The following is a 24,408-nucleotide window of genomic DNA, read 5'->3' as shown; positions in this document are numbered from 1 at the left end:
CTTTGGCTGCTCTCTTACGTCGAGGAGAATTACCCTGCTCGAGGGCAGGACGGTACCTGCAGCACGGCCAAGCTCTGAGAGTCTTTGGGGTGCTGGTTTGCCAGCCCCTCCTCATCACACAGTAATTAACACAGTTCCTGTGTTAATTACCCTGCCGAGAAAGCAGTGCAGAGTAATGCATCACAGTGCCAAACAGGCCCTGGGCAGGGACACCTCCCACCAGCCCAGGTTGCTCCAAGCCCCCTCCAACCTGCCCTTGAACCCCACCCCCTGCCCTGGGCAGGGACACCTCCCACCAGACCAGGTTGCTCCAAGCCCCCTCCAACCTGCCCTTGAACCCCTCCAGGGATGGGGCAGCCACAGCTTCTCTGGCCAACCTGGGCCAGGCTCTCACCACCCTCCCACCAAACAAGTTCTTCCCCACAGCTCAGCTCCATCTCCCCTCTTGCAGGGTCCAACCCTTCCCCCTCCTCCTAGGGCTCCCCTCCCTCATCCAGAGTCCCTCCCCATCTCTCCTGGAGCCCCCCTCCTTGAGGGACTGGAAGGGTCTCCAAGGTCTCCCTGGAGCCTTCTCTTCTCCAGGCTTAAACCCCCAACTCTCCCAGCCTGTCCCCACGGTAGAGGGGCTCCAGCCCTCCCAGCATCTCCGTGGCCTCCTCTGGCCCCGCTCCATCAGGTCCATGTCTCTCCTGTGCTGAGGACTCCAGAGCTGGACACAGTGCTCCAGGTGGGGTTCCCCCAGAGCAGAGCCGAGGGGCAGAATCCCCTCCCTGGACCTGCAGACACTGATGTCTTCTGGTGCGTGATGTAGGCTGCATCATTAGGCAAACCCACAGCTCGTTAGCCCCATCTCCTCCTGCTGATCTAGGTGTGCTCAAGAGCTCCTCAGCAGAGCGTCTGCTGTCACAGGAGAGGACTCCTGCCCTATGACTCCCATCCGTTATTTGACAGCCAGCCCTGAGCAGAGGGGCTGCCCCAGGAGTGATGACAGCCACTGGTGACCCCGCGGTGTGTCACACGGGTCTGTCACAGCCTCCCCAGGCTTTCCAGCCGCTGGTTCCTGATGTGCCGATACCTTCCATTGCCCATGGCAGGCGGGTGATGTGGAACAGCACAGATCTGCTGGCACGAGTGGTTTGAGGATGGCACCTTCACCCCCCACACCCAGCTTGCTGAGTGCTCCTCATCTTCATCCTCATCCTTGCAGCTGCTGCCGGCTGAGAACAGCTCAGAGTCAGAGCAGCGCAGATGGCAGGAGGTGGCACAATCCCCTCTCCAGTGCCAGGACTGTCACTGAGCAGAGGTAGGGCTGGAAGGACCCTGTGGGTGCTGATCCCCCAAAGGCTGCAGGAACCGGTGGCCGGGTGTCGTGGTGCCGAGAAGCAGCACTTTTCTTGGAAAGGCAACTCCACCCTTTCCTCACCCGTGGCACAGGCTTTTAGGAACACCCGTCTGTCTGGTGACACGTGAAAGCCAGTAAGGAGGTGGCCTGATGTTAGAACAGGGGTGTCTCAAGCTTCTCCAGGATCTGCTTCAGGTGTTCCCAGTCATACAAGGCCTGGGGAAGAAGTCCTCACTGATCCAGGGCTGTGGTCTTGTGTGGCAGCACAAGAATCTCCTCTGCACCAGAGCAGGTCCCCAGGCACCAGGGCTGGTCAGAGCACACAAAGGGGGAAACAAAAATCTTCTCGGAGAATCCTGAGCAGCCCCTGAAGCAGCCATGGTCGATACACTCTGTGCTGGGGAGAGTAGCCCACTTGTGTCACACTGGTGGTCTGAGGTGACAGCATCTGGCCAGATGTGTAAAGAGTAGCTGTGGCCTTTCTCCTTAATTTCTTTAGTGGATCTGATGTTTCTGAACATCTGCAACAGCCTCCTCTTGAGACACAGACAAAGGAAGCTTCTTCCTTCATCACATCCCACGAGCTCCTCTCTGCTGTAAGATGAGTGTCCCTCCTGAAAAATTCCTTCGTCCTGGATGGGCAGTGAGGCCCGATGGGCTGGAGCTGGATGATGTAAGAGCGCTGCCTGGGTCCACCTGAGTCCCTTCCCTGGAAGTGGCATTCTTTGGGGTGCAGGAGAAGGTTTTCCAGACAGGAATGCAATTAAAACCTCGCTGATGAAGAGTAGAGTTGATTTATAGATGTCCATCAACAAGTGGCCCCTCTGCTCCTGGGCCAGTGGTCCCCTGTGGGACCAGCAGGAGAGAGGTGCTGGGGTGCTGGAAGCACTGGGGCAGGTGGTTATTCCTCTGCTGACTCTGGAAGAGGCCAGGAGCCACCAGCCCAGGGGTGGGCACAGGAGGAGGGAGTTCACCCCTCCTGGCACCGGTGGTAGGTGGTGTTCTCATTTCATCTGTGGTACTGGGGATGGATGAGGCTTCGGGGACCTTGTGGGAGCAGATGTGACTCTGGGAGTCACTGGTGTCCGGGCAGCTGTGGGGCCATCTCAGGTCTAAGCTGGTGGATGCTGCAGGGGGTAGCACTGGCTCTGGTTCCTCCACTGAAGTCAAGCTGAGCTTTGTGTACGTGTTCTTCCTCAAGCAAGATTGAGATATTTCCCTGCGCTCCTGGACATTCCTGTCCCAACCTCTGCTTGCCTTTGGCCACACTGTCTCAACCTCTCTCTCTTTGGCTTTTTTTTTTGTAGCTGAAACCCCAATTGAGGAGTTCACCCCAACCCCAGCCTTCCCAGCGCTCCAGTACCTGGAATCAGTGGATGTGGAAGGTGTCGCTTGGAGAGCGGGGCTTCGGACGGGAGACTTTCTGATTGAGGTGAGCGCGGCTGCGGCAGAGAGTGACCCACGGCTCCAGCAGCACCTTCCTCTGCGGGGCAAGGGCCTGGGGCTCCTGAAAAATTATTGTCTTTTGTAAAGTGCTTTGAGAGCTGGGTAGTAATTGTTACTGAAGTGCCTGCTGCCTGGGTGTCTCGATGACAAAAGTGTTCTTCAGGTGCAGTAATTCAAGCAGATGCGTGCTGTCTGTGCTAGAAGAGGAGCTGGCAGGTTCCCTTCTGCTAACAGAAATTAGGGGCAAGATGGAGGTTGGAGAGAAGACTCCTTAGATGCCACCTGTGGAGACCGGTCAGGATTGGTTTGTGCTGGGTTTTGTTACAGCTGTGCCCGAGGGGGTGCACGTGTTGGGGTCTGCAGAGAGGAATGGGATGGAGCGGGTGGGCACGGCTCTGCTCCTGTGTTGCCCCCTGCCCCTTTCCCTTTCTGGAGAAGGCCATGTTGGACTCTGCTCCCGCTTGATTTCCCTGCTGGTGTTTGAAAGAAAGGAAAGGAAGGAGTGGAGCCACATTAAAACAGCAGTTTCACCTTAAACAAGTGGCTGGAGGGCTCACTCCTGCAGCTTGGAGCTATTATTATTATTGTTTTGTTGGTGTTTGTACTCGCGTGTGGCCAGAACCTCTGCCAGGAGTGGTGGGTGCTGTGTGGTGGGGCATGTCTGCGCGGCGCGGGTGGTGACAGTGATGTCCCAGCACAGGGACGGGGCCGTGGTGTCCATCCCTGGGCGGTGGGGGACACTACGAGGAGCAGCTTGGGTGTATAGTTTGAAGGAGTGATTTAAGAGAGAGCCATATCATTCATTTGTTAATGCTCATAGGGACTCTCCTCGCTGGAGGAGGAAGGTGGAGCAGATGTTACTGTGGTACTTGCAAGTGAAAATCACGCTCTGTCTCTGGTCTCTGCCAAATCATAGAATCATAGACTCATTCAGGTTGGAAAAGACCCTTGGGATCATCGAGTCCAACCATCAACCCCACTCTACAAAGTTCTCCCCTACACCATGTCCCTCAGCACTGCATCTAAACGTCCCTTAAACACATCCAGGGATGGTGACTCCACCCCCTCCCTGGGCAGCCTGTTCCAGTCTCTGACCACTCGTTCTGTGAAGAATTGTTTCCTAATGGCCAGTCTAAACCTACCCTGTTGCAGCTTTAAGCCATTCCCTCTTGTTCTGTCACTAATTACTTGTGAGAAGAGACCAGCACCAACCTCTCTACAGTGTTCTTTCAAGTAGTTGCAGAGAGTGATGAGGTCTTCACTCAGCCTCCTCTTCCTCAAACTAAACAGTCCCAGGTCCCTCAGTTGCTCTTCATAAGATTTGTTCTCCAGGCCCTTCACCAGCTTCATTGCCCTCCTCTGCACCCGCTCCAGCACCTCCAGATCTCTCTTTGTACTGAGGTGCCCAAAACTGGACAATCACCTCCTTACTTCAGCTGGTCACACTATTTCTAATATAAGGCAGGATGCCATTGGCTTTCTTGGCCACCTGGGCACACTGCTGCCTCATATTCAGCCACTTGTCAACGAGAACCCTCAGGTCCTGTTCTGCCAGGCAGCTCCAGCCACACTTCCCCCAGCCTGTAGCGCTGCAGGGGGGGGGTGTGGCCCAAGGGCAGGACCTGGCATTTGGCCTTGTTGAAGCTCATCCCATTAAACGGGCATGGGATGAAGGGGCTACGTCTGCACTTCTCAAAGCCAGAGGAAAGGCTGTTGCAATAAGGCAGGTGAGAAAAGATGAAAGCGTTTGTGAATCCCTCAGGTGAGGTGCCCCTTTCTGTGCCTTAATGGTAAAGGGCTCCCAGGGAGTTTGTGTCACACAGAGATGTGGTACAGTTGGTGCAGAACAGGGTGTGAGATGAATCCTGCCCCTTCCAATGGAGCAACAGCGGCAGAAGAGGTGGGGAGAGGCTGAATGGACACGTAGTCTGTGAAGGGAGCATGTGTTGGATGGGAAGGGGGACTTTCGTTGAAGGTTTGAGGTGGGTGTCATGGTTGGGCTTTGCTGCAAGTCTCCCATGGCAAGTGCCAAGCGGCACACAGCGGACGGGCAGCCCGAACAGCCCGCTTGATGGTTCAAATCCATTATCTCAAAGGTCCCTTCCAACCTAGACAGTTCTGTGATTCTATGATACACTCCGAGGAAGAGCTGGCATCCTGTGGGGCTCGGCTTTCTCGCATCGTTCCATGTGAAAACCATGAGGCTCTAAGCCCAGCAATGCAATCTCTGAAGCCTGCGCTGGTCCGACGTGGTGGTGGTGGTGGTGGTGCCCATGGTGGTGGTGCATGGTGTGAGCCAAATGGAGGTGTGAAGCTGTTCTGGTTGTGGAAGTGCTCCTGGGAGTGGGGAAGTGGGCAGTGGGGCTCATCTCAGCTCTGCCATTTGAAGCCTACACTGGAAAATGGTCTCTTCTCCAGGGGTGGCCATCACCGTTGCACTGGGCACTTGGGCAATGCTCCCTTGGGCTCCCACAGGTGTTCTGGCACTTTTTCTGGAGTGAGTACGTCAGACAGAGTGATGAACATTGGGTGTGTAGTTGATGGAAAGCCTGTGCCTGAAGCAGGAGTACTAGCCCCATCTGGAGCACTGTGTCCAGTTCTGGGCTCCCCTGTTCCAGAAGGACAGGAAACTGCTGGAGAGGGCAGAGCAAAGGGCTCCCAAGATGCTGAGGGGACTAGAGCATCTCTCTTAGAAGGAGAGACCGAGGGACTTGGGTGTGTTTAGTGTGGAGAAGAGCAGAGTGAGGGGGGATCTGCTCAATGCCTTGAAATCCTTCAAGGGTGGGTGTCAGGAGGATGGGGCCAGGCTTTTCCCAGTGGTGCCCAGGGACAGGCCAAGAGGAAGTGGGCACAAACTTGAATATAAGAAGTTCCACCTAAACATGAGTCAGAGACTGCCCAGAGAGGTGGTGGAGTCTTCTTCTCTGGAGACATTCCAACCCCCCCGGAGACGTTGCTGTGGGAGCTGCTGTGGGTGCCCCTGCTCTGGGAGGGGGTTGGACTAGATGATCTCCAGAGGTTCCTTCAAACCGCATAGCATTCTGTGATTCTGTGAAGCAGGGATGGGCTGTGGAGTGTCCGTGCCAAGGTGCCACGTGTGCTTCACCCCAGATGAGGGTGGAGTGGTGCCCACACCGTGGCCCTGCTGCTGGGCAGGCGGGGGGACTGGCACCAAGGTGTGGGGACGTGGCACCATGTGCTGCTGGGGGTACAGGGACCCCCACAGGGGAATCCCCTGGCTGGTGGGGCACAGGGGCAAGGGGAGAGGGGAGCTGGGCTTGGGGACCTCCCAGCAGAGGGGAGGTGGGCGCTTGGCCTTACTTGCAGTGGGGAGAGCAAACCTCTCCTCCGCTGTCCTTTCTGCTCTTAGTGGGGCCCAGCTTTTCCCTCTGGACCAAACCTTCTGGAGAGCAGCTCCCGGGGAGGCCATTTGCACCGTCTGTCCTGCGCATGAGCTCGGTTCTTGCAGATGGAAAGTCCCCAAAAGCTGCAAAAAAAAGCCCAAAAGCTGCAGAGAAGGGGGCTGGCAAGGGCTGCCTGACCCAGATAGCCCAGGGTGTCGTCTATAGCCTCTAAAAAACACCAGGGAAGTACCGATTGTCATAAACCTGACAAAGCCATTACAGCGCCGGTGCCTTTCCTGATGCGTGGTGTTAGAAATATCACAAAGCGAGGAGGACTCTCAGATGCGTCTGAAGCCCCGCGGGGTGCGAGGAGGGGGAGGTCCGTGCTGCAGGAGGACAGCCTGGTCCCGGGTCAGACCCGCAGTCCCGCTCCCCTCCCTCCCAATCTGGATGTTCGGCTGCAGAACAGATGTGTTTCTCTGGTAAGCTGTCCTCGGCGGGTCACCGTTCCTCAGGATCAGCTCCTGGGCTGGGAGCTCACCCCGTGGCTTCCCCGGGCAGGGGGCTGGGGGTGGGTTTGGGGGGAGCAGAGCAGCTTTGCTGTGATGTACAGCCACATCCTGGGGCGATGCTCAGGAGGGAGGTGCTGTGCTGTAGCGTGAAGCCTTGCACAGGTCTCTGCGACCTTCTTCAGCCTGTCCAAGCGTATGGATCGGGGATGTGTTAATTTAGGTGGAAGGTGCGTGGGCATTTCCAGTTTGAGTCTTCATTTCTTGCCTTGTTACCGGTAGCCTGAGACCATCTCTTGCTGAAATTAACGTTTAGTCTTTTAGCTTAGAGGTTTCTGAGTGTTGGAGGTCAGTGCTGGACAGCCAGGTACGTGTGGACCTGCTCTGGCAGGGGGTTGGACCGGATCATCTCCAGAGGTTCCTCCCAAGCCTTTACTATTCTGTGATTCCGTGAGGTGCTTTCGCATTGGAGTTAGCAAATTCAGATAAAGCAGGGCAGGTGGGAAGCCCTGAGAGGCGTTTGCAGGTGGAGAAGTGTTTGGTGACAGGGACAGTCCCCACACGAGAGCTGGCCTTGCCCAGCGGTGGGGAACAGCTCTTCCAGTTCCACTAAATAGCTCTTTCATGCAAGGACCAGGCTGCAGGGACACTGCCTGCAGCCCTGACGTGCCCTGGTCTTCCTCACCCTAATTCAGCAGTGAAGTCAGCCCCTGGGGCCAGGGCAGGGTGGTGGCTGTGATGCTGGAGGCAGTCCCCTGGGTGCTCCAGCAGTTCCTTCCCTCCGCGAGGCTCCCTCTGGGGAAGGGGTGAGATGAGTTTCTGCGTGAGGTGTCCACAGAGCTGCCCAACCCATCGTACACCACTGATGGTCACCTGGAAGAGGCAGCAAAGACCAGAGGAGTAGGACAATCTGCCCCTGAAGGGGAGCAGAGCTTCAGGCAAACCCAGCATTTAGCGTTGAGGGTTTTTGATTGACTAATACCAACCTGCAGCGCTAGCACAGGACCTGGCTTGTGCTGTGTTTAACCTGCGAAGTCCTAGCCCTCTGCCCAAGGCTGATGGGCCACTGCTTCCCCAGCCCATGGAGCCCTTCATTTCTCACCAGCACCTTCTATAGGAACAGAGGGTCCAGGCTGGGCTGGACTAAGGCTGGGGGCTGCTTGGTCAGCTCGTTGGGGTCGGTTGTCCCTGGCTTTGTCTATGAGATCCATGGGATGGCCATAGGGGATTCGGGCTACGCATTCGATGACCATTGGTGTCCTCACCTGGTACTTTCTCCAGCAAGACTGGTCTCTTTTGGGGTTTATTTAGGAACCTTCTGCCTGATTTTGTGAAACATCTCTGTGCTGAGGAAAGGCTGAGGGACTTGGGTGTGTTTAGTGTGGAGAAGAGCAGAGGGAGGGGGGATCTGCTCAAGGCCTGGCAATCCTTCCAGGGTGAGTGTCAGGAGGATGGGGCCAGGCTTTGTCCAGTGGTGCCCAGGGCTGCTGATCCAACAACCAAAGGACCCTAATTTGGAGATCCTTATGCTAAATAAATCCATAAACATGAGTTATTTTGTATCATCAGGACTTTTAAAGAAGGACCGTCGGTTCATCACCAGTGAGAAGGCTGCCCTGTCTTCCTGGTGACTGCCCTTCCCATCTGCCATGAGTGTGACTCAGAGCAGCCATGGCCAGACCAGCCTCTTGTTGGGTGACATGAGCTGCACCGGGAATGTGAAGGGACAGAACATTCCCAAGGCTTCTGCTTGCTTGGGACAGACAGATCAGAGGCATCGAGCTCTGCCCTTGATCTTCCAGCGCTGAGATCGCCACCCCTCACCCTCTCTCCCACGGCATTTCTATGTATAGAAATAGCTCCATAAGTAGCCTCAGCATTTACTCAGCATCTCTTCTGCCTGCTCTTCCATCGTGTGTGCTCCAAGTGGGGTGGATGGAGGAGAACTCTAACATGGAGCCAAGTGGCTGCTTTTCTCTGGTTGACACCAGAGAAAATAGTGTGAGCCAGAGAAAAATGGCATCCCGAGGGGCATCAAGAAGAGCGTGGCCAGCAGGTGGAGGGAGGTCATCCTGCCCCTCTGCTCTGCCCTTGGGGCAGCTGGAGCACTGGGACCAGTGCTGGGCTCCCCAGTTCCAGAAGGACAGGGAAGTGGTGGAGAGGGCACAGCAGAGGGCTACCAAGATGGTGAGGGGCCTAGAGCATCTCTGTGCTGAGGAAAGGCTGAGGGACTTGGGTGTGTTTAGTGTGGAGAAGAGCAGAGGGAGGGGGGATGTGCTCAAGGCCTGGCAATCCTTCCAGGGTGGGTGTCAGGAGGATGGGGCCAGGCTTTTCCTAGTGGTGCCCAGGGCCAGGCCAAGAGGGAACGGGCACCAACTGGAGCAGGGGCAGCTCCATGGGAACAGCATGAGGAGGCCGTTGTTTGGTGTGAGGGTGGCAGAGGCCTGGCAGAGGCTGCCCAGAGAGGGGGTGGAGTCTCCTTCTCTGGAGACATTGCAACCCCCCTGGAGCCGTTGCTGTGGGAGCTGCTGTGGGTGCCCCTGCTCTGGCCGGGGGTTGGCCTGGGTGCTCTCCAGAGGGCCCTGCCAACCCCAGATCATTCTGTGTTTCTGTGACACTGGTTTGTCAGTGTTCTCATTCATGTTTCCACAGCCAGGTGCCAGCTGTCCATGGGGCACTTTAACTTCCTAAGTACTGCCAGGGTCCTACAACCCCCAGGGCTGCTGCAGCAAGGCAGACAGAGGTGATCTTAGCACATGGCCTTTGATAGAGATCTATGGTGAGATTTATCTCACCTCACTTCAGGCTGTGAAGGTGGTGAGAGCCTGGCCCAGGTTGGCCAGAGAAGCTGTGGCTGCCCCATCCCTGGAGGGGTTCAGGTTGGAGGGGGCTTGGAGCCAACGTGGTGTGGTGGGAGGTGTCCCTGCCCAGGGCAGGGGGTGGCACTGGGGCAGTTTTAAGGTCCCCTCCAACCCAAACCATTCTATGATTCTGTGTTTCAGTTGCCTGGGTGCCTACACCTATCTGCCTCCTCTAGTCTGCTGGTTCTGTCTGGGAGACCAGATGGATGTGGAGATGGAATTCAGGGGGTAGTGAGTTTGTCTGACCTGGCCTGGGGTCTGCCGTTGGATGTGAGGAATCTGGTGGATTCACAGACCAGCTCTCCCCTGACAGACAGGGATCCCAGGGCACCTGCTTCAAGGGAAGGTGCCCATTCTTTGGAGAGCACGTTCTGCCAGGGGAATCCCAGCACTGTGAGCTCTGGCAAAAGGCAGAGTATTCTGCAGCAGCATGGGTGGGAAACACCAGACATGGAGCAACTTCTTGGAGCATTTGGCGTTTGTCCTCTGTGCTTTTGGGGGGTTCTCTTGGAGGAACTGCTGGAGTCTGAGTGCTGTTGACACTAGGAATAGAACTGCACTGGTGCTTCTAGCCTTATGGGTGGCAAAGCCTTGGTAATAAACCAGTGAGTGATGCCTCTCCAACATGAAGTCACAGAATTTTGTGGCACCCTGACCTCCCTGGAGACGCAGAAGTAGCACTGAGATTGCTGTGTGTCTGTCCTGTTTGCTGTCGTCTGACAGCAGACGTAGGAGAAGGAAACCCTTCCTGGACACCATGCTTTCATTTGGAGATTCAGTCTTTGGTTGTGACCCTGAGCATGGTGTTTCCATGGCTTCAGGAAGAGATCTGGTTCATTTCCATGTCCCTGGAGTGCTCACTTGCTGATTACGGTCCATCTGTCTCACAGAACTCATCTCCAGTTCATGGTGGACCAAGATCTGCAATAGCATAAGGTTTCCTCACAGCTCTAAGACGTCCCTCAGGCCCATCACTGTGGAGACCATTGTGTCTGGGCGTGTTGAGCCATACGGCAGCAGGCGAGTGTTACACCGTCCCAGCATCTCCAGTCTCCCAGATGCTTTTTTGTGGCTATCTCTGGAAACTGCAACTTTTCACTCTGTGGCCTGGGTGTCAGATGGCTCTTAAAGCCATTCATTTGCTGTGAGAAATGCTCCTTTTAGTAACAGAAAGACAATTAGCAGATGCGTTATCATGGCTTGCTGGACCATATTTTCAGCCTGAGATATGGTCAGATCCTTACCCATTGTAGAATCTTGTGTCTCAATTATATATGAGTATTTTTTACATCCTAAAATGGAGGGATTTTCTCTTAGTTCCCTGAGCGTGTGTCTCAGTACAGTTTCCAAATATCTTTTACAGGGAAAGTAGAGAGTATATTGTCCCGTCGCTCCTTGTCAAGGCCCTCTGGGGATCTTTGAGGGTTTTTCCATCAATGAATTACTCTGGTTTATCGTGAAACCATAAGTTTAGGCTGATCATCCCCCTGAGCCAGCTTTTGAACTCACAGCTGTATGTTTTTTCCTCTGCGTAGAAGTGCTGGCTGGAGGGTTCTCTGAGATCCTGCTCCGAGAAGGACTGCGTTAGGTCAACTGTGGCTCTGTCCTGCCAAGCCTTAGGGACCTTCTGCAGGGAACCATCTGCAGGATGGTGGTGATGCCATCCTTCCGGTGGCCTCTTCTGGGGCTGTGCTGCACTCCTGGGAAATATCCGTTGGCTAAAGTCCAACCTGAACCTCCCAACCCATAATTTGTGGCTGTTGGCCATGTTTGTTACGTGATCTGCTGCTTCCAAGAAGAGTTTGGCTCCATCATCTTTGTCAGGTGCCCTGCAGGTGGTTGTAGGCTGCTTGCTTCCTTTTGTCATGTGATGTTGTGGGTCTGGACCTTCTTCAGTTTCTTCCCATCTCTCTTGAACTCCGTGGCCAAAACCCAAACACAGCATTCCAGGTGCAGCCTCACCAGTGCTGAGCGAAAAGGGTAATAACATCACTCGATCTGCTGGCCAAGCAGCTCGTTGTGTAGCCCAGCTTGCCGTATTCCCCGTCAGAGTGTGTTACAGGCCCACACGCAGCCTTGCAGTCATCGTAAATCCCTTTCCAGCCTCTTCAGTGGAGCTGCTGCTGGGGCAGTCTCTCCTGGACCAGCGTGTTGGGTTGGTTCGCTGCAGATGCACAGCTTTCTTCTTCCCATTGTTGAACTTCATGAAGTTTGTGTTAGCCTGGTCCTCATGTTTCTGAAGGCCCTTGGTTTGAAGCTCTGCGTTTCACCATGTGAGATGTTCCCCTACTTTAATATTGTCTGTACTTTTGCTGACGGTGTCCTCTGCGTCCTTGTGGTGTTGATGAAGCTGTGGGACAAGTTGGGCCCCAGGACTGGCCTCCAGAGCCCTCTGCTCATTGCCAGCTGCCTTGTCATTAGTCACTACCCCTTCACGCACTGGGCCAGTCAGTTCCCAGCCCACCCGGCTGTCCGTGCATCTGGTCCGTGGCTCCTCGGTTTCCAAACTAGAGTGCTGTGGGGGTCGGTGTCAGAAGCCTTGCTGGAGTCATGGTGTGTCACGTCCACCACTCCCCCCTTGCCCATGGAACTAGTTCTTTTGTCACAGGAAACCGCCACATTGGTCAAGCACAGTTTGCTGTTGGGAAATCCATATTGACTGGTCCTGTTTGCTGTCTTGTCCTTCAAATGTTTGTGCATGAAGAAGACATGCTCCATGGCCTTAACAAGGCTGAGGAAGGGCTGACTCTCCATCCCTCCTCAGAGGTGAGTGTCACATTAGGGACCACTTCTCAGGGACCTTCCAAACCACCATGAATTCACCTAGGGAATTACTTCAGCGGCTTCTTTGGCTGAGTCCTACTGGGCCTGTGGACCTGGATCACAGAATCATAGAATGGTTTGGGTTGGAAGAGATTTTCAAAGGCCATCGAGTCCATCCCCCTTGCCACGAGCAGGCACATCTCCAACTAGACCAGGTTGCTCAAAGCCCCATCCAACTTGACCTGGAATGTTTCCAGGGATGGGGCATCCACAGCTTCTCTGGGCAACCTGGGCCAGGGTCTCACCACCCTCATTGTAAAAAATGTCTCCCTTATATCTAGTCTTTTAGTTTGAAGTCATTACCCCTTGTCCTATCACTAGAGGCCCCTTCTTTCTTACAAGCCCCCTTTAAGTATTGGATGGTCTCTCCAGAGCCTTCAGCCACCAGGCTGGACAACCCCACCTCTCAGCCTCCCCCTGTAGCAGAGGTGCTCCAGCCCTCGGATGATTTTTGTGGCCTCCTCTAGACCCACTCCAATGGATGCAGCAGCTCTTCTAAGAATTCCCTAACCCCACTACTGGCTGCCCATCTTGTGTTGTCCGCTCTGCTCCGAGGTCTGGGAGCATGCTTTGTCCATAGACACTGAGATATAAAACACAGGTAAGCACTTTGGTCATGTCTGTGTTGTCCACAACTGACTGTTCATCAGCAGACTCGCATTTTCCCTGAACTTCCTTTTGGTGCCAGTGTTCCACTAGAAGATGGCCTTGTTCTGCTTCGTGTCTTTGCTCCAGCTGGGCTCTGTTTCTCCTCCTTGTGTGTGCTCTTTGCATTTTAGTTCATTAAGCAGCTTGATCCTCACCAAGCTGGCCTTCTGCAGAAATACCCAGCCTTCCGAAACGACAGGGTGGGTGGGTTCTTCCCGAGATACCAGCACCCCCATCCCTTTGGGTGGTTTCTCAGGAAGGTAAAGTCTGTCCCAAGCCTTGGGATCCCAGCTCTGCTGCTCATCTTTTGAGCCCCCTTTCAGATACATCTTGCAGGTGGCCAGGAGCTCTGTGGAGCTCCTGGAGCTCCACGCACATGGAGACACCTCCCTTCCCTGCCTGTCCTTCCTGATCAACATGTGTTGCCCCGAGTCCCTGTGTTTGACCCCAACATATCCCTGGGACCACATCAGGACGTGCAGCTCTTCTTGTTTGCAGTCCACGCTTCATGAACCTGAGGAAAGCCTCCAAATGCCCAGTCCTCTGGAGAAGAAAATGAATGTCCCCTTGTAGACCTTTACTGGAATGCCTCCTCCAACCTTCCACTCTTCTCGCTGGGCTTAGGTCCAGGTTAGACCTTTTGGAGCGTGGGATTTGGAAAATCCCACCTTGTCTGGCCAGGACTCAGGAGCAGGGTCTGTAGTCTCCAGCCCTGGGTCTTCCTCTGAGCCTGGCAGGTTTGGGAGCCGTGGCTGTTGTATCTCGAGGAGCCTGTAACCAGTGATGGACGTACACTGCCATTGGGTACATCCATCGAGGGTGTCTGGGGCACACACGGGACATCTGGACATGGGGTACAGATACGGACATGTATTGGGGAATATTTTCATTATTTAGGTCTGTATTATTTAGTCACATTCTTAGAAAAGGAAATGGCCATTAACAATGGACTGCCAAAGCAGGGGGGTGCAGGGCAGCGCGGGGGCTTTGGGGGGGTGTCTGCATTGGGGCTGGAGAGACCCCTCCTGGTCCCCTTTCCTTCTGGGTGGGGAGAAGACCCGCCGTGGCAGAGCTGAGCTCAAGAGGGGAGCGTTTCCCGGGTGTCGCTCCTGCCTCTGGTGGCACAGCCCAGCTGGGAGATGATGTCACCTGGGATTCGTTGTGTTTAACTGATTAAAAAAGGCATCGATGGCTCCAGCAGGAGCTCTCAGGTGCGGCAGCAGAGCCGGTGGCCGGGCTTGGGCTGTGTCAGCAGCCCCCGAGGGTCTCCCTGGCGGGGGGGGGAAATACCATTCTTCTGAACCCCAGGGGGTTTGATACTCAGGAGTATAAAATTTTACATAATTAAGAAAAGGTAAGGGTTATTTCAGGACACGCTGCTAAATGCAATCAGGGAGGGGAAATCAGAGGGGTAAAATCTGCCGGGCAAGACATCTCCCACTTCGGTGAGATAACGAAGGAGCGGTTAAATATTACTTACAGACACACGTATCCCCTTCTCTCTGCAAAGGTCAGCAAGTAAAGGAGAAGGAAATGCGGTTAATTTGAGCTAAAGTGTGTGGGAGGTTGATAAGGGGAGCCGAAGGAAATATCAAAGGCCAATATGTAAAGATATTGAGAAATTTTGGAGCATTAGAAGAAATTTTAAAAGTCTGGTAGAGATCCATTTCTGTATGTAAATGATAAAATTGTATATTCTGGTGCAAAAAAAAAAAAAAAGAAAAAAGGCAGAAATGTTCTGCTCCGAGTTGGGAACAAATCAGGAGGATGTATCTATCCATATGATGAGCTTGGAACAGAAAGTTTCCCAGCTGTAACCAAGGAGAAAGTGAGATAGTATTTGCTAAAAATAAACATACTCAAATTAACAGGCTTGAATAACATATACCCGAGTGTCTGAAGGAACCGAGCTGAGGAGTTGTCGGAGCTGCTGGTATTAATGCCTCAAAATCCTGCTCATCTATGAAATTTGGAAGAGTTGGTATTTCTGAGGGTATAAAATAGGTGTTCAGGAAACTGTGGCTTGTTTAGCTCAGCATCAGTGCTGGGTAAAGTAATGGAGCAATTAATTCGGAGCACAATCCACAAAGAATTAGAGAATGACAATACAATTAATCTCACGGAGCGTGGTTCCAGGGAAGGTGGAAACAAACCTTTCTCGGCAGCTTCTCGGGCTGGTTCCAGTGAGGACTGTGTTTCCGTGGAGTGTTGTGACTTCCTGAACAGCCGTGTGACTTGTGTATAAATAACCCTTTGGTAACAGAACTAACAGAAAAAAGGGGGCTGAGAAGCCCCGTGAAGCATCAGGAGGTGCTGCTGAGAAGGTACCGGTGTGGGGGCCATCTCCAGCAGGTTTCTTTACAAGGTTTCGTTACAATTTTTGATCCCCACAGCTCAGAATTTCTATCAGTGTTTCAAAATAGCATGTAAGGGCAGCAGGGACCAGGAATGGTGGGGAAACAGCCAACAGCAGAGCAACTGCTGGGGCTCGGTCTGCCTTTCCTGCTGAAGCAGCCCCACTCCATCAGCCCAGGCCAGGGGAGGTGTCTGCAGGCAAGGAGTGTGGGTCCCGGGAGATGGAGTTACCTGGGAAAGCGTAACTCGGCAAAGGACATGGGTTTCTCTGGGATAATGGTGTTCGCGGTGGTGGATTGTGTAGGAGGCAGCTGAGATGTTTGGGGTACGTGAAGGACGGGCTCCCAGAGTGAAGTTGCCTGTTGGGGTTGCAGCTCTGGAAGGTCATGAGGACATCCCTTGGTGCAGGTCAGATGTTCCCACCACGGGGCGAGTCTGACGTTGCTGATGGAACTGCCATAGATCCTCAGGGTGATTCTCCAGCTGGAAAAGGTTTGAGGCATAACGTGTCCCTCTTGCTTGGCTGGTGAGGGCTCTGGGGGTGGGCATTGACTTCCATCGCCCAGCTCGAGGGGAGGCAGCTTGTTGCAGGTGCCAGTGCATGTAAAGAGCATCCCCTGCGTAACCACAGGCATGGGCTTTGGTGAAATCCCATTTCCCAGCATTTTTGCACCAGTAGGTCCTATGCCCGGAGAGTGAGATTGCCTGGGAGAGGTGGGAAAGATGGTTTAAAGCTCAAGCTCTCAGGAAGAACATCTCAGGGTCTGGATAATCTTGCAGCTTTTCTCCAGTTTGAGATGCTAAAGGGTGATGTTGGCCATCGGAAACCCAGAGAGCTCTGCTCTCCAGAGTGATGTGCGGGTTTGTTCCTGCTGGTGAAGATTTTCCTCCCAAGCCCCCTGAGTTTTGTCCAGTGGTCTGTGCATGTCCTGGCTGATGAACCCGTTGTTCTCCTGGTGGATGGCCATAACAGAGCTCTGGAGCAGAACAAACTTAGTTCATGCTTCAGGGCCTACACGTTCCTCTCAGTAACTTCTTATTCCTGGGAATGTGTGAGGTTCGGGTGATTCACCGTCAGTTCAGTCCTTACGTACAGGCAGACACCGCGTAACAAAGGTGGGGACAGGTACCACATAATGCCTGGTTCTTGCAGTCTTTTTGCAGAACTCAGCCCTTCTCATTCTCTGATAATACTGCACATTTCTCAGAGCTGCTTCTCACTGGTTGACATCCAGAATGGACCACAGCATGGTCGCTGAAGCTTCGAGGACAGTCCCTTTATCCTCCTTCCACACTCAGACTCTGCACTGTCGTAGCTCTGGGTGCTGGTCACCATTAAAGGACTCCATCCTTGTAAGGGGACAGAGTTTCCTCATCTCTTTTTCCCCCGGTTTGACTTCAGCTGGGAACGCTGTGTTTGTCCCCGTGCTGCTGGCACCGTGCTGGGGCCTGTGTGGATGTGCCATTGACTTCTGCCTTGGTGGCATCTCCTGGAGGAGGAGGTTTTCTCAGGCTTTAGAATCGCCAGACGTGCTGAACGCAGGTCACAGTCCAGTGCTCTCTGACCAGCTGCTTTCAGATGGTCCACACATGGCAGGTTCGGTGTTTCCTACCAAATTCACTTGCTTGGAGCTATCTGACATTCCATGGGATTTGGATTTAGCAGAGTGGTACTGCAATGTGCTGAAATTAAATGCAAATAGGAATTGCACTTAGCAGAGTGTAGCAGATGCAGTGTACAGTGAATCACCCTGCAGATGTGATTCTTGTTACCCGTCTCTAGAACCCGCTCACCATCACCACACTGCCCGTCCCTCGGCACTCTGAAGGTGTAAATGGGTTGACACCAGCTCAAGCTTGGTGTCTTTGAGCTCTCGCTGTTGTTTGGTGTTCATTTTCTCAGTTGTGCTAATCCAGTTATAGAGTCCTTCTCCTCCATTCTGGTTCTTGCTAACTGAGGAAGACTTTCGTTCTCTTCTCATTAATTCAAGGATGACATTTCAGAGCTGGTGACCTCCTCGGCTGGCGCAGCCGGATGATCACTCACCTGGATGGTCCACTCACATGGATGATCACTCAGCTGCCGTGGCTGGTTGATCTAATCCAAAGGCTATGATCTTTTCCTCTTAGAGCTGAGAGTCAGTTTCTTTGCAACAGCTCTGGTCAGTCCCTCCCAAGGCCAGGTTGGAGGGGGCTTGGAGCAGCCTGGTCTGGTGGGAGGTGTCCCTGCCCAGGGCAGGGGGTTGGAACTCGATGATCTTTAAGGTCCCTTCCAACCCAAACCATTCTATGATTCTGGGTTCTGCATTTTTCCTTGAGCTTCAGGACCACATAGTCCTTGTCCATCTTTTCAGAGCTTTCTCCTGGTCTAGGGGTTCATTGGGCAGTCACAAGGGTGGAAGTATTCGTGCTACTAATTGAGTGATAGAAGAGCTCATCTGGAGTAATATTCACCACCCTGGAAATCTGCCACCTTTTGCCCTCTCACTCAGTTTGGGGTCCTCCTGGAGCTTATCAGCATCGATGCACCATGTGGCTACTCAGAAGATGATTGCAGCAGTTTATAATGCCCAGACTTTGAAATAACGTCTCCCCATTTCTATGTATGTTCTTTTGTGGTCGTTAGATGCTTTCTTCATGGTTTGACTCTTGATCTGTTCCAGGCCAGAAGCGTATCTCCAAGAGCAGGGCAGCTTCACAGGCAGTTGTGCCCAAGAAAGTGAAGTTTTTCTTTATTGCTGGATCAAAACCAGTCACGATTCCACCACTGCCTGTCTGATCTTTCTTATTCCAACACCTCCCCTCTGAGGGCCAGCAATCGTTTGGAGTGTTTAATTCCAGGGGCAGGACTCCCAGCCGCTGGTCTTCTTGAAGATTCATTCCTGCACTTCACAGGCTGGGACCGAAAAGCTGGTTTTTGTGTGTGTGTCTCAGGCAATTCCCCCGTGTGGCTCTGCCACCGTCAGACAGCCCCAGGCTCTGTGTGACAGAGATCCTCCGTGCACGGGTCTGCTCGGAGAGATGAGACAGTTTGCTTTGTTCATTTCACTGCCTCCTCTTTTTATATCTAAGAGCTTTTCTTCCTCCTGTGGGAGATGGCATTGTGCTCCCGGGAGTGCGGTTCTGACGTCCTGGTTCTGCTGAAGGTGGGGGGTGGCTTGGCTGAGATCATGGAATCACAGAGGGGTTTGGGTTGGAAGGGACCTCAAAGCCCCCCCCAGGGCCACCCCCTGCCCTGGGCAGGGACACCTCCCACCACACCACGTTGCTCCAAGCCCCCTCCAACCTGCCCTTCAACCCCTCCAGGGATGGGGCAGCCACAGCTTCTCTGGCCAACCTGGGCCAGGCTCTCACCACCCTCCCACCAAACAAGTTCTTCCCCACAGCTCAGCTCCATCTCCCCTCTTTCAGGGTCCAACCCTTCCCCCTCCTCCTAGGGCTCCCCTCCCTCATCCAGAGTCCCTCCCCAGCTTTCTGGAGCCCCCCCCTTGAGGGACTGGAAGGGGCTCCAAGGTCTCCCTGGAGCCTTCTCTTCTCCAGGCTGAACCCCCCCAACTCTCTCAGCCCCCCCTCCCAGCAGAGGGGCTCCAGCCCTCCCAGCATCTTCAATCCCCTCCCAGTTTGGTGGACCAGCAGCTTCGTGGAACTGCAGCCCCTATTCCCTCTTGGGCACCTTTTCCCCGGGGTCTCTGGCTGCTGTGGCTTCTCCTGGCATCCCTTTGGGGACCAAAGGGCCAGTGTTGGGTGTCCCTTCCCACGGTGGAAGAGTGTCCCAAAGCGCTGGTTTGCTCAGTGCTGATGAGAGCCCCCCTCCCTGAGGGTTACAGACCAGCGGTGGTGCCGGGCGCTGGGCTCTCGGTGCGGTTTGTCCTGCCGTACTGGAAGAGGCTGGAAGAGAACTGGAAACCTCCATGTTGTTTTCTGGGTGAGCTGCCCCGTGTATCTGAGTGTGCCTCTCTTTGTATTTTGATTTTTTCAAGAGCAACCATTAGAGAGCACCCGGGTGGGTGTTCAGCCAAAGCTGTTGGCAGCTGTGGAGTTCTGTGGTTCATCTTCTTGGGTATCACCAGGAACCGGGCTCAATCAGGAGGCTGGATTTTTCAGGAACTGGGTTTTTTTTCCCCAGACATTCTTGCACAGAACCAGCCGCTGTCTGACCCGTCTCCCCCGTGGTCAGCCTTGCTGTAGAACATTTGTTCGTCACCTCTGGTGTTATTTTAGCTTCTCAATTGCTTTTTTAATCCTCTTTCTGCAAGACGCCGTTCCGGCCGGTGGGGCTGAGCTGCGGTTTCCTGGGGTTTGAGCTCCTGCTTGTTTTCACTCCGTCTTTCAGAGCAAAGCCCTGGCAGCGTGGGCGCGACACGTTGGGGTTGCCACGGAAAGACCATTAACGTGCCGTTCCCTCTGGCTCAAACAGCAGCAGAGATGTTATTCTTCCCCATCAGCCGAATCGCTCACGTTCACACCCCGGTGACCAAGATTTGCAGCTTTTTAACCTGTCCTGCTCCGGCACGTTTCTGGCTGGTTTGGTTGTGGCTTTGGGTTGATGTCCTTCTGGCCAAGGGGGTTTCAGAGAGCCACAGGGTCAAGTCGGTGGTCCCGGGCAAGCGTGGCAATGGGACTCTCTGCACTTACTGGCCAGCCTGGTGGTCTTCTCCTCTTTCCTGGCTGGCCCTCAGCCTGCTTCGTAGGGCTGGTCGTTGCTTTTTGTGCTCGGGACAGTCCAGGGGTGGGCAGGGGTGGGTGAAGTTGCACAGAACGGGCTGAGTTGGGGTCTCACGGCTTCGGTAGGAGTTGCCCATCTGTGGGCACATTCAAAACATGTTGGGCAAAACGGTGTCTGACCCCGTTGGTACCTTTTCCTCAGCCCTGATCTCACCAAGTTACAAACAATTGAAAAATCAGCGTTTTCCATCTGTCACTTGACTGTCAGCAAAAACGCGGAGGGCTGGTGTTCTGCCAGAGCACCAAGGGGTCACGGGGCTCCGACGGTGCCTGTGCCAGGCAGTGCCACAGCAGCCGGGGCTCTCCTGGAGGCCACGTGCCCAGCCTGGTGCCACCAGTGCCCTGGGGTGGAGCGGAGGGAGAAGGTCTCACCTCTCCATCCCTCAGAGCGAAAACCTCCCACCCCCACTGCTCTGCCTTTGAGCAATCTGAAAAATCTGAAAAATTTGACCCGCTGCCCATTGGGGTGGACGAGTTCGGGTGATTAGAAATGAAACGGAAAGCACAGGCATGTTCTGTCAGAGTTTCTGGTCTTTATTTGGAAGGGAGCAGGGTGATGTGCCTGCATCACATGCAGATGATGAAGCGCTTTCCGAGCCATTAGTAACCGAGGCTGAGAGCATCCCCCGGGGGGAAATGCTGCACTTTTTGTGTTTTGTGACGGCGTGGTGCTGGGGCCATGCCAGGCAGGGCGCTGCCGTGGGGAAGGGGCAAGGGGTGATCCCCTTAATTACAAACCCATGAGTCTGGTACCAGCTGCCGGCAGAAAACAGACGATCAGATGGTGCAGGCTGTTGATAAAGAGTTAAAGAGCAGAATGTAATTACCAGCCAAAAAACTCACAAAACAAATTTTGTTTAATTCTTTGAGGTGTCACATTTGGTTGATAACAGTTTACATGTAATAGATTTTATAGAACTATAGAATAATTTTTGGTGAAAAAGACCTTTCAGATCATGGAGTCCAACCATGGACCCAGCACTGCCAAACCCACCACTGACCCATGGCCCTCAGCACCACGTCTGCCCGGCTTGGAAATCCCTCCAGGGATGGGGACTCCACCACTGCCCTGGGCAGCCTCTGCCAAGGCTTCACAACCCTTTTGGGGAGGACATTTTCCCCAATCTCCATCCTAAACCTCCCCTGGGGCAACTTGAGGCCGTTTCCTCTTGTCCCATGGCCTGTTCCTTGGGAGAAGAGACCGACTCCCCCGGCTACCCCCTCCTTTCAGGTGGATTTTGTCTGTGTCTGTGTCACATCCCCACGATGGGACCCACCTGGAGAGCGGTTCCCAGATTTGCCGGATGATGGGTCTTGGCAAGAACCTGTCAGTGAGGAACCACCATGGCCGGGGTTTCTGCTGGGTCTCTCCAGGACTTTGCTCATGACCTGACGCTGCCGGGTGACTCCATGTGTGTTGGGAATGAACCTGGATTCGTGGCTCATCCATAACAGACAGGAGGGACCCGCGGGTGCTGGGGACGCCCCTCGCAGCCCTGGGCTCTGCTGCGGTGGGTTCAGGTGGGGAGAAAATCCGGGAGAACTGTGCTCTGGGATTCAATCCATTCCATCCGGCCATCCAGAAAAAAAGATTAAGAGGTGATTTAACCAGAGTAGGCTGGTAATTTCACCAAAATCAAATTTTCTGAGGGAAACATGTGTTTTCATGCAATTTTTATGCAAATTGAATGATTACCGAATCAATTATGATCAAAATTGAATCAATTGAATAATTAAATATTTGAGATAGAACGATTATTTCAAAAGCTTTGTGTCTTAGAAAGCGCTGGTGTTCGTTCCAGCACCGAGCGGAGCCTGCCTGAGGAAGGGCAGCGCAGGAGCCCGGGACTGAGAATTTCTTGATAGTAACATAGGATTGAGTTGGGTTATTTTTTTTAAGCGGTGGGAATTACTGAGCACTGGGATGAGACCTGCAGGGAAAGGCTGAGTTCTCCATCTCCAGGTGTCTGTGAGACCCGGAGCCGGTGGCACGCAGCGGCTGAGCTACAGCGCCTCTGGTCTTGGATTCGGGGTGATGAAACCAACGTTGCGTGGACAACCTAAACCAGGCTTTTGAGTGCTCCACTTCAGGAAACATGAACGTTAACGTAAATGCTAAGAGAAGTGCTCCTATATTTATTGCCTATAAATAATCACTCCTCTCAGTTGTTACCTCATGCCTCGAGTAGCCGTGGTCCCGGAGAGCCTAGCACATTTCCTAAAGCGAGCACCAAAGGGTGCAAACACGGCTGGTTCTTCATGAAGTGGGTGACAGCTAGAAAAGTTGACACCAGTTTTTCCAGCCGTGAAGCTTCCTCACCCCCATTTCACCTAAACCTGTTACCCAGAGTGAGGGTCCATCTTTCTATGCCCCACGGAGACCCTTGGGTTCATTGGTCCTTGGTGGACACCCAAGTACTGAGGTTGTGTTTTCCAGTTCACTCTTGGGTTTGTGCCTTGGGGATTGCCTGGCCTGGCCTCCCACCTGGGCTTGTTGGCCAAGGAACAGGTGCTGCTTGTGCTAAAAATGATGGCAGGGAGGGGAGCCATGGGAAGAGGGGGAAGGGTTGGACCCTGAAAGAGGGGAGATGGAGCTGAGCTGTGGGGAAGAACTTGTTTGGTGTGAGGGTGGTGAGAGCCTGGCCCAGGTTGGGCAGAGAAGCTGTGGCTGCCCCATCCCTGGAGGGGTTCAAGGGCAGGTTGGAGGGGGCTTGGAGCAACGTGGTGTGGTGGGAGGTGTCCCTGCCCAGGGCAGGGGGTGGCACTGGGGGGGCTTTAAGGTCCTTTCCAACCCAAACCAGTCTGGGGTTCTGTGATTCTCCAGAAGGTTGTGGTCACTGGTAGGTGACATCCCACAGGGACAGCTTTTAAGGAGGACGTGTTGGGCCATAAATCCAGATGCAGAGATGCAAAATGGTCTGGGTTTGTGGTTTGACAAGCCTCGGTCTCACCCTCTGCCCGCTCCCTTTGTCACCAGCCGCCCTCACACCGCGCTCTGTTTGTGTCCTAGGTGAATGGTGTCAACGTGGTGAAGGTGGGGCACAAGCAGGTGGTCTCCTTGATCCGGCAGGGGGGGAACCACCTGGTGATGAAGGTTGTCTCCGTCAGCCGCAAGCCAGAATCAGAAGAAGTTGTTCGGAAGAAGGGTAGGTGTGGGGTCTGAGGGCTCTCTGACGGGGGGGGCTGTGTCACCTGTGTGTCAGCCGGCGCGGAGCAGCCCGGGAAGGGGCGGGCGGGTGGCCATGAGGCTGCTGAGCTGCAGCTGGGGAGGATGGAGGGCACCGGTGAGGGGATGACCTTCCCATCTGGGCACAGAGACCTGGGCACCGGGACACGCTGAGTGGCACAGGGGGGATGGGGTCGGGGGCTGTGGCAGAGCACTGCCACCAGCGCTGGCACAGCCGGGCACAGCCGGTGGCTGCCACCCAGGCCTCCTGCAGGTCCTGTCCGTGGCCGGGCTGTGGGACACCAGCAGCTCTGTTGTCCCACCAGGGCTGTGTGTGCCCAGCGAAGGCTGGAGCCGGCTCCTCCGTGATGCCCGGCAGGCTGTGTGGGGGAGCAGAGACCCCCCCCCTTGCCCTGAGGGGGTGTCATGGGGAACTGCCCCCTGTTTTGGGGTGTCATAGCAGCGAGCTGGCCCCGCAGTGTTGGGGTGGGGGGTGATGGAGAGCTGCCCCTGCGAAGCGTGGGGCTGTCGTGGAGCAGGACCATCCCTGCGTGGGGTGCCAGGGTGGAGGACAGACCCCACAGGAGCACAGGGGGTGCCAGGGTGGAGGACAGCCCCCGTGGCGGTGGGGGGGGGCAGGGTGGAACCTGTCCTCTCTGGGGAACACCAGGGCTGGGAGCTCCTGGGGCCACGGCCAGTCCTGGGGCTACCGGCCCCGTGTGGGACTTGCCCTCGCTCAGGGGAGCATGGGCGGCCGTGGGGCCCCCCAATGGCTCTGGGCCCCCCTGATGGCTCTGGTTCTTCACCCCATCATCCCCCCAGGAGATGTGGCCGAGACCCACAGCCAGAGGTGGGGCTGAGGGGGAGTTTGGTGGCGGGCTGATGTGCTCATGGCCAGGGGGATAGGGGGCATCTGGCTGAGGAGGGCAGGGGCACATCTGGAGGGCAGCTGGATGGGAGGCAGCCAGCTGTGTACGGGGGGGCACATCGTGGCATACAGCTGTGGAGGACAGGGGCGCATCTGGGGACAGCCAGCTGGGGAGGCTGGAGGCACATCTGGCAGCAGCTGGCTGTGGAGGGTAGGACCTCATCCCAGGGCAGCCAGAGGTGGAGCCCAGGGGCACATCTGGAGCAGCCTGTCGTGTCCCCAGGCTGTGTGTGGGGAGGCAGGCTGTGGGGCAGGGGGCTT

General features: G+C 54.7%; 1 protein-coding gene across 1 annotated transcript in view; it reads left to right on the top strand.

Annotated features, from left to right (window-relative positions):
- The window catches only part of SHANK3 (SH3 and multiple ankyrin repeat domains 3), a 323,589-nt gene that overhangs the window by 251,420 nt on the left and 47,761 nt on the right, over positions 1-24,408 (top strand). Inside the window, exons 16-17 of the mRNA XM_014961953.1 lie at positions 2,650-2,774; positions 23,064-23,199. Coding sequence (XP_014817439.1) covers positions 2,650-2,774; positions 23,064-23,199 — 261 coding nt within the window. The remainder of the gene's footprint in view (positions 1-2,649; positions 2,775-23,063; positions 23,200-24,408) is intronic.

This window comes from Calidris pugnax, unplaced genomic scaffold, assembly GCF_001431845.1.
Source record: "Calidris pugnax isolate Ruff unplaced genomic scaffold, ASM143184v1 scaffold459, whole genome shotgun sequence".
Classification (NCBI taxonomy): Eukaryota; Metazoa; Chordata; class Aves; order Charadriiformes; family Scolopacidae; genus Calidris; species Calidris pugnax.
The sequence above is the reverse complement of the archived record's forward strand: the minus strand, read 5'-3'. Positions and strand labels throughout refer to the sequence as shown.